This window comes from Arachis hypogaea, chromosome 15 (genome assembly GCF_003086295.3).
Source record: "Arachis hypogaea cultivar Tifrunner chromosome 15, arahy.Tifrunner.gnm2.J5K5, whole genome shotgun sequence".
NCBI lineage: Eukaryota > Viridiplantae > Streptophyta > Magnoliopsida > Fabales > Fabaceae > Arachis > Arachis hypogaea.
This window is the reverse complement of record NC_092050.1, coordinates 26,506,835-26,517,197: the sequence shown is the minus strand read 5'-3', so window position 1 is coordinate 26,517,197 and position 10,363 is coordinate 26,506,835. Positions and strand designations below refer to the sequence as shown.

Below are 10,363 nucleotides of genomic sequence, written 5' to 3'. Positions count from 1 at the left end.
CTTCGTTCTTTGCGTTCTCTTCGTTCAAGATCAAAACTCTTTTATCTGATTTAAAGATTTGGATCAAATTTTTTGAAATCAAACAGTAAAATTAGCTTTGAACATGTATTTTATTTTTGAAGATAATGAATGATTTAAGATCAAACTATTAATTGAACTAGGAAAATTGGATTATTGTTTTGAATCGAATCAAATGGCTGAGGTGTGGTTCGAATCTAGTTAATGTAGTTTATTAGTACTTTATGATTCTGTAGTTGAATAATTTCAGTGTAAAGACTATGAAATTTATGAGTTATTGTTGAGAAATTTTGGTATTATTTATTCTGATAAGTTCTGTATAATTTAAAACTCTTTCTCTTCCTCCTTTTCATCTTCTGCTACTTCTTCTTTTTCATCTTTTTTATTATTTTCATCTTTTTTTTCTTATTCATCTTTTTCTTCTTGTTTTACCTTCTCATGTTTCTTCTTGTTTTATTCTCTAAGCAAGAAAAAAATCAAACCAAAAAGAAGAAAAAACACATAATGCTATAAAATTACAAGAAAGATAATAAATCTACATTCATTCAACTAAGATTGCAATACACTACAAACATGTTCATTCAATTCAAATCTAATATGAGAAGTAATGTTTCTATAAAAAAGAAATAAAAGCAACAGAAAAAAGAAAGAAAGAAAGAAAGAAAGAAAGAAGAATGCGGCATTAAAAAAGACATTTTTGAGTTTTTGTAGTAAAATTTCGGTGTAAAATTTAAGAAAGTTTATGTGTTATTGTTGAAAAAATTTCAATGTTATTTATTCTGATAAATTCTACGTAATTCAAAACTCTTCCTCTTTCTCCTCCTTATCTTCTATTGCTTCTTCTTCTTTTTCATCTTTTTCATCATCAACTTTTTTATTTATTCATCTTTTGTTTTTTGTTTTACCTTCTCATGTTTCTTCTTTTTTTACTCTCTTAACAAGAATAAAAACAAAAAAAAATCAAATAAAGAAGAAGAAGAAATATATAATGCTACAAAATTACTTAAAAGAGGATGAACCTACATTCATTCAGTCAAATAAGATTGTAATACATTACAAACATGTTCATTCAAATCTAATATGAGAAGCAATGCTCCTAAAAAAATAAGAGCAACAGAAAAAAAATGCAGCATTAAAAGAAGATATTTTTGTGCTTTTGTAGCAAAATTTTGGTATAAAAACGAAGAAATTTATGTGTTATTGTTAAGAAATTTCGATGTTATTTATTCGGATAAATTCTGCATAATTCGAAACTCTTTCTCTTTCTTCTCTTCATCTTCTACTGCTTCTTCTTCTTCTTGTTGTTTTTCTTCTTCTTCATCATCATCCTCTTCTTCTTTTTTTATTTATCTTTTTCTTCTTGTTTTATCTTCTCATATTTTTTTTTTGTTTTACTCTCTTAACAAGAATAAAAAAATAAAATCAAGCAATGAAGAAGAAAAAATACATAATGCTTCAAAATTACTAGAAAGATGATGACCCTACATTCATTCAACTAAATAAGATTACAATACATTACAAACATGTTCATTCAAGTCTAATATGAGAAGCAATACTCCTAAAAAAGAAATAAGAGCAATAGAAAAAAGAAAGAAAGAGAAAGAAGAAAAAAATACAGCATTAAAGAAGACATTTTTTGCGCTTTTGTAGCAACATTTCGGTGTAAAAATGAAAAAATTTGTGTTATTGTTAATTGTTAAGAAATTTCGGTGTTATTTCTTATTATAAGTTTTGCATAATTCAAAATTCTTCCTCTTTCTTCTCTTTATCTTCTGCTTTTTTTTCATCTTCTTTTTCTTGTTTCAATTTTTTTATAATTTTTCTTGTTTCATTCTCATAAAAGGAATAAAACCAAAAGAAATAGAAGAAAAAATCAAAGCTACAAAATTACTAGAAAGAAAAGGAGGAAAAGAAAATAATGCAGCAATAACAGCAGCAATAATAAAATAATTATGAGAAAAAATACGCGAAAAAGAAAAAGGAAGAACGCGTAGAAGAAGGAAGAACGCGAAAAAGAAGAAAGATATGAACGTTCACATTCACGTTAGTTACAAGGAAGTTGGAGCGTGTATTCACGCTCTCACTAATGAAACTGATATTTGTTGTGTTTTGACTAATTTGATTGGACTTAGTTGTCAAAAAAACTTGGATATGTAGCAAACTTCTCTCTAATTTTAAACACATTAATTACACACATTCTCTCTCTAAACTTTATAGTTTGATTCGAAAATATATCCTCTTAATTTTTTTTTTTCAATTGAGGTAGTAAAGTGTGATCTTTAACCCTTCAATACTTTTTTTTTCATATTTTTTTATCCCACTTATAAAATTAATAGTGAAAGATTATCCTTTACCCTTTTGAGTAAAAAAATTTGTAAAAATCTATTGCGGTTTAATCCTAGTCATTTATTTGGATCTAATGGTTATAATTAAACCTCTCATTTCTCATATAAGGACACCTTTTTCAGCCAATGGCCTAAGTGTACAACCATCCAGATACCAGGGATAACCATCCGGATACTAGGGATAATAAACATCTCATGTTATAAAAAGTTAATTTTAGGTTCACTAAGGTTCGAACTCTTGACCTTCTGGATCTGGAACTCTAATATCATGTCCTGAAACCACTCATCCCAAAAGCGTAACCTAATAGGATAATGTAACACTAATAATCATATCTCTAGGTCATTGACTCCCTATACTTTCTCTATATATATATATATATATGGAAGTTAATTTCTATTTAAAAATAAGAATATTGGATTAAATAAAAGAAAGAGAGAAAAACGTGTCTAACTAGATGTAGAACTACATTAAAAACACAGAAGATAAACCACCTTATTGAAGAATCAAATTGGCCTAGTAGTTAAATAATAATTTGTTTAAATAGATATTAAAAATTCGAATTCATGTTGTGTATGCAGTAATCTATTAACTAACAATAAATTTTTAAATGAAACTTTGACCCACAAAAATTGATCTTTAGTCAAACTAAAAGATACCATGAGTAAAAAAAATCATGTAAAATTCATGTAAAATGAAAAGGTTGAGATATAAACATAGTTATCAGAACCGGACCGGACCGGCCGGTTCGACCGAAAAACCGGTAAACTGATAGTCTGGCCGGTTCGGTTGGTAGATTGGACCGGATAAGCATTCGAACCGGTCAACGGTGGTCAAACCCGTTAAAAATCGGTCGGTTTCGAACACGGAGCTGCGCCAAAATCCAACCTTTCCCTTCCCACTGTGGCAAACTTGATTCTTACTTATAAATATGACAAAAATTATATATATAACAAAACGTAATGATTTTTTATTTTTTTATTTTTTAACGTATGGATTTACATGGATACCAAACAAGTAACAACACATAGTATACAAATATATTGATATATTGATATTGATTGTGTTATCTTTTATTTTTTATTTATTAAAATTGAAAAAATATTTTGTATTAATAACTAATTTATTATCTTTTTTTACATTATAAATTATATCTAAGAATTGATATTTAATTGTTATTAATATATTTTTAAAAATATGCATTTAATTTTTAATTCTAATTTTATTTTTATAATTTTATATTTTTATTTAATTATGACCGGGTCAACCGGGTAAATCAGTGACCCACCGGTTGAACCAGTAATCTAGTGACCCAGTCGTATGATCGGATCAATTACCGGTTCAGTTCTGATAACTATGGATATAAAGTTCCAACCTCGGTAAAAAGAACATCAAATGAATTGGAAAGTAACAAATGCTAAGCCTTATTATTGATGAATCAAAATCATGTAAAATTAAAAAGTTGGTAAAATAAAAAAATAAACTAATTATTTTTAAATCAAAATGATAAAACTCGCACATTATAAAAATTATAAATTTGATAATAAATAATTTTTTATTTTATTATTTTATCAATTTTTTTTTGTTTAAAAATCTTTTTCCCTTACTTATATCACAAACAAAATGAATGGTTGGACTTTATAAACATCTGTTTACAGCATAAACTACACTTCTAATCTAAAATATTTTTGAACATCTAAATAATCGTATTTGACAAATAAATGACTCTTGATCCAACGAAGGGATGATAGAAAAACTCAAACTTTTTATAGGCTGTGGTAAATGCTAAGGATTTGGATTTTTTAAATTTTAAATTTTACTTTAGAATATAAAGTATGATCTATCACTACTTATTTCATAGGTAGAACCAAGAAAAAACAAAAGAAAAAAACATTGAATGATAAGAAATTTCACTTTATTCTCTAAAGTGTAAAACCTAAGAATTGTGATATTTGATATATTTGACAGACAGTTGGAAAGCTTTTACTCGGTTGTATTGGGACACAGCTAATCCTTCCGTGTCACAAACAAAACAGTTGAAAAAATTCTTTGCCTGCCACCAACTAGCCATACTTTCATGACCACCCCGTAATTGGCCTATAACTATAACCTTCATTAAAAAGCTCAACTTTAAAATATTTTTGTCAAAAATCCAATCTGTGGCTGGTGTTAAAAGTATCCACCGCCCTAAAAAGAACCATTTCATTACAATAGTTTGAGATTCCAAGGAATTTTTTGCATCTATTTGGTCACGGAAAAGGGATTATTTGGAACAAGAGATCTCACACCATATGGGTATATTATGTATATAGTTAACAAAAAGTGTAACTGTACAAGTTATGGTGCCCCCTTGTTCAATGCAAAACAATCTATATGGTCTACAATTCGAAGCACAACTTTAGCATAATTAGGTGTCACCAGCAAATATAAACAATTGGTGTAACCAATTTTGCCATGTACATCAGAATCGTGAAGTCTTCAATGCATGCAAAACCAGTTCAGGTGCAAAGAATCACATTTGCACAAGCAAGGTCCCACCACGTGTCAGGCCAAGATTAAAGGTAAAATGTTAGATAAAGTTCTCTATATGCACTCCATCCAATTCTCAAATTAAATAAAGACATGTGAGTACTCTTTTCTTGAGATAAGTATATTCTTTTTGCTTTTTAGTGCATGTTTGGTTGAAGGGTTAACCAGGAGGTGGAAATTCTCATGGTGAGTTTAACGTGTAAATTACACGTGTAACCTGTCCATAAAAACTTCCACTCCATTTTTAGCTCAGGAAAAATGTCCACATGTCATCATCTAATTCAAAAACTGAATGAAATAGATATAAAAAACTAAATCTAGTTATTTGTCCACAAGATAAATAACCAAAGATCTGATTCACGGGTGAAGAACTCGTCATTAGAGCACCATAAGGAACCAATAATGATGTCTTGCTTTATTCCAACTCAAACTGTGCTTTCAAAAGAAACCTGGAAATGTGGTAAATGCCTGGGTTTTGGATTAGATGAAGAACCGAGTCCCTGCAGCAACTTAATGACATCTGCAGAATCATCAAGATAATACTTGGCCTTGCTCGGCTTGCGACCAACAGTGCAGGCAAAGATATCTGGGGCTACTTGGAATGATGGGCATGACACTGTCCTTGATATGCTCTCAAACATGTCTTCATCAGAAATATCATCTCCAATGCACAACACAAAATCCGGTGAATTACCACCATTAACCATATTCGTAAGAACCTTTTCAGCTACCTGACCTTTGCTTATACCCTGCAGAAAGCAAAGCAAGATTTGAATACTAAGTCCATTTCAGCTTATGAGCTATTTAGCTTTCACATTTATATAATTAGATCAAAGAATAACAGGATTTTAAAAATGCACCTGTGGCATAACTTCAACAATATGCTGGCCCCTTTTAACAACTGCAGGTTCATTGGTAAGCACACTTTCTAAGTGGCTCAATAACTCTTTGGCTTGGCAAGAGCCGAAATCAGGGTCTGCATCTCGATGATGCCACACCAAAGCACTCTCCTTAATTTCAATATTTGACCCATCAGTTGCCTCTGTATATGACTGCATAATGGGCTCCACAACCTTTTTCCACTCTAGATCCGCTGATAAATGACTCATTTCCCATTCAGAATCTTGATTGCTCCTGAAAACCAGAAAAGAAATATGCAGTCAGTCTTTTTTTCTTTTTTTCTTTTTTTAAATTTGAGGGAGGGGGTGATAAAAAGTGAAAAGTGTAATGCAAACCTTAAAAAGTAGCCATGTTCAGCCGCCAGTCCAATCATTTTGCAAGATATAAACCACTCACATAGAGAATCTCTTCCCCTCCCACTAACAATGTACACAATGTTTTTGGCATCATTACACAAAGCATTTAGCACAGAGATAACTTCAGGGCTGGGAATTTTACTTATAGATGATTGTGGTACAAGAGTACCATCATAATCAAGAAATATGGCCCGCCTACTGGTTCTTTTGTAAGCTGAAACGATGTGATCAATGGACAACTTCCTAAAACCAGGAGAAAGGGAAACAACTCTAACCCCCAGGCCCAACCCTATTACCCAGCACCTTTTGGTATAGTGATCTTTGCATGCTCTTTCCAAATCCTGCATAAAGCTGCGTGCCCAATATGCCACATCATGAGAACTGACATATCGGTAGTGTTTCTCATGCCTCAATTGCTTCTCTGAATCATTCATAGTGAGTGCTGAATTCAAAGCATCAGCCACAGCATCTATGTCCCAGGGATTGACCCTGATAGCCCCACTTAGAGAAGGAGAACAACCAATAAACTCAGACACAACAAGCATGCTTGAACGAGGAGAATCAGCTGTTCTACCCAATGTTTTATCCAGTTGTTCAGTTCCTTGTCTACAGACAATATATTTATATGGGACTAAGTTCATGCCATCCCTCACAGCATTAACAATGCAACATTCTGCAACAGCATAGTAGGCACTCTTCTCAAATCGAGCAACATGACGGTCAATCAATACAACCGGCCGATAATTGGTTGAACCATAAGTGACATTGATTCTCTGGACAATTGAATAGGTTTCTTTCTTTGCTTCCTGAACATCCTTCCCTGAGCCCCTTGCAGGATTCACAATCTGAACTAGGACAACTTTTCCCTGCAGATCTGGATTCTGCTCTAGCAGCTGCTCCACAGCAAGAAGCTTCAAACTGATTCCCTTAAAAATATCCATGTCATCAACACCAAGAATCACCTTCTTACCCTTAAACTCTTCCTGAATTTCTTTTAATTTAGCAGACGTAGAATGAAGATTTAATACTGACTCAAGCCTGCCCATGTGAATGCCTACAGGCAAAATTTTTATAAATATAGTTCGGCCAAAGTAATCGAGTCCTATATGTCCTCGTTTAGATTCATAATCTAGGCCTAGCATTCTACTGCAGCAAGAGAGAAAGTGGCGAGCATAATCAAAAGTATGGAAACCGATCAAATCAGAATTCAATAATCCCCTGAGAATTTCATCCCTTACTGGCAGAGTTCGGTAAATTTCAGATGAAGGGAAAGGACTGTGGAGAAAGAATCCAAGTTTTACTCGATTATACCGCTTCCTCAAGAACGTAGGCAAAACCATCAAGTGGTAGTCATGAACCCAAACAAAATCCTCATCAGGATTGATTATTTCCATCACCTTGTCTGCAAATATTTTATTTGCAGAAACATAAGCCTGCCAGAGCACACGGTCGAAGCGGTCACCATGATCAGGGCATATAGGAAGCATATAATGAAAGAGAGGCCAAAGTTGCTGCTTACAAAAACCAAGATAAAACTTTTTCTGTAGATCATGGGGAAGAAAGGTAGGCACGCAATTAAAATCCTCCAGTAATTTCTGAGCAATTTCTTCCTGCTCATTAGCATCTATTTCAACTTTGAGGGATCCCACGTAAATCACTTCGGTCTCAGAAGAAAAACCGTCCTTTAATTGTAATAAGATTGAATCCTCGTCCCAACTGAAGCACCATTTACCAGTATCTATATCTCTTTTGGCCTGCAATGGCAACATGTTTGCCACTATGATTCTCCTCTCCCGACACCCAGATGAACTAACATCTGAATCAGCATCATTTCTACCACAGGCATCCAGATCAGAAATAACTCCTGGAACAGTCATAACCCTAGGAATAGTTCTTGGGGTATTTGGAATACCGAGTAAATCTCCAGCTAAGTCTAGAAGATTAACATATGATCTTGACACCATGACTGATCGAGGAGAAACTCGTCTTCAATGATGTTTCTATTGATTCATACCCATAAATAAATAAATAGAATTAAAAAAATAAATACTGCAATCAGCAATTCAGCATCCAGAAAATAATATATCATCAAAGTTCCAACAAGGAAAATAACCAAAAAAGCCATCAGATCAATGAAGGACCTCATCAATATTGATTTGATCCATTGACACTAGGTAACACATTTAGCATTCTTATCTAAGAATCCAGTAATATAGTAGTTTTTAACGCAGAATTCCAGTTCTGTTCATAGCATATATTTCATCGAAAATTACCATGATAAATTACAAATCATCAGACAGGAATAAACAGATGGACTGACTTTGGAAAACAACAAGATCATATCATCTTATATGTTCTCGCTTCAACGGCTAATAATAATATACACAGGTTCTATTGGCCACAGATTAGAGGCACTGCTATACAAAAGCACTCATATTTGTAGCATTGACTCCACAAATGGAAGTATTTACCCAGTATCAATTTCAATCATCGACTGGTAAAATGAAAGAACTGTTAAAGAGTAAAGACATAAGTGAGTTTCAATTCAAAGCATGCTAGTACACCACAAAAATACAAAACTAACAAGCGGACCAAAAAATGAAAATAACCCGAATAACCCCATGAATCTGAACTATTTAAATACAATTACTGCAACCAACTACTAATAGATATCTGTCCAAAAAAATTTAGCCAAAGTTGAAATGAGACGTTTGGGTTCAAGGTTACATTAAAGGAGACTAGAAGTCAAAACAAAAGGCATATATCTTAAAATAGAAACAAGGAGACAAACATAGAAGCCACACAAGCAAAACCACAATCAAACTCGTTGAAAAAGTGATTAGGAGCCGCAGCATCATCCATCAACACCAAAATAAATCAAATCAAATCGGAAAATAAAAAAGTTGAAAAAGAAAACAAGCTTATCATCGTAGAAGAAAATATACTCCATCAAGCAAACAATACAAAAAATTAATATGAATAAAAATTAAAAAATAGAAAAAACAGTAATTATAACAATTAACAAAAGAATAAACAGAGAAATTAGGTTTGAAAAACTGAAAGCGGTGGTGGTGAAGAGTGGCACCTGAACCAAATTTTGAAGATATGAATCACCACATTTACCAAACTTCAAGGCTGGTCAATCGTCAACTCCTTTGCACAAACATCAAAGCCAATACACGCAGCAACTACTACCTGAACAAGAACAAGAACAAGTTGTTTGGCTACTAAGAAAACGAGAGAGAGAGAGAGAGAGAGAGAGAGAGAGAGAAATGGAAATAAGAGGCAAAAGCGCAGATCAAGCACCTTTGAGAGTAAACAAGAAACTTTCAAAGAAGAAAACAAAGTTTAGGGATGAGTGAGAGAAAATTTGGAAAAACGCGGTGAAGAAACTGCGCTGCTTTTACGAGAGAAAGAGAGAGAGTTGAAAGGTTTTTGGAGAATGAAATGAGGGAAGAAGAAGAGAGCAGAACGCTAACAACTAGAATTTCTCTTTTTTCTTTTTTCTTTTTTTAATTTCTTATACCTCAACTTACTGTAGCTCAAATTGGATAGACTTTACCCACTTTCCATTTTTGTTTTTAATTTCTTTTATAAAAGAATAAAAAATTCTATCACCTAATTCCAGAAAATAAGTCTTACTTTACTTTTAATTATAATAACTAAATTATCTTATTTTTATTATATTTTCCTCATTCTTCTTTTCTTTACAAATATTTATTATTTACTCAATTATAATTATATTGTTTTCAAATTTTATTTTAATTTGAACTTTATCTTTAATATTTTAATTTTATTTATAATATTTCAATATATTTTAATTATATTCGTAAATGTAGATAATATATAACATAACAATCTTATCTAGAATGTCAACACATAAATAGAAATAAATTTCTCAATTAATAATATAAAATATGATTTTTTATCATATACATTTTAAATAAAAAAAATAAAAAAATAATATATAATAAAAAATCACACTTTATAATATCAATTAAAAAAATAAAAAACATCCATTTTTTATACAATTATCATGTCAATATTTTTGAATTTTTTAAATAAATAATTTAATTATTTTAATTACCAAAATAAATAATTGTATAATATTTACCAATTTACACCACATTTATTTATCTCGTTTATATTGTAAACGAGATAATTTTGTATATGTGTAAATGAAATACATGAAAAATTATCTCGTTTACACACTTATC

At 31.5% G+C, this 10,363-nt stretch overlaps 1 protein-coding gene across 2 annotated transcripts; it reads right to left on the bottom strand.

The window, feature by feature from the left end:
* Positions 1-4,627: 4,627 nt before the first annotated feature.
* Positions 4,628-9,680, bottom strand: LOC112750037 (probable alpha,alpha-trehalose-phosphate synthase [UDP-forming] 9). Of its 2 annotated transcripts, none has more exons than XM_025798539.3 (5): positions 9,453-9,680; positions 9,232-9,341; positions 6,126-8,146; positions 5,751-6,024; positions 4,628-5,639 (listed from the first exon to the last, which is right to left on the bottom strand). In XM_025798539.3, the coding sequence occupies exons 3-5, from the start codon at positions 8,108-8,110 to the stop codon at positions 5,316-5,318; spliced, it is 2,583 nt and encodes an 860-aa protein (XP_025654324.1). In that variant the 5' UTR covers positions 8,111-8,146; positions 9,232-9,341; positions 9,453-9,680; the 3' UTR covers positions 4,628-5,315. The 2 variants fall into 2 exon arrangements, with proteins under 2 accessions (XP_025654324.1, XP_029148916.1); XM_029293083.2 differs by having other exon boundaries at positions 6,126-8,132; positions 9,453-9,675.
* Positions 9,681-10,363: the final 683 nt, after the last annotated feature.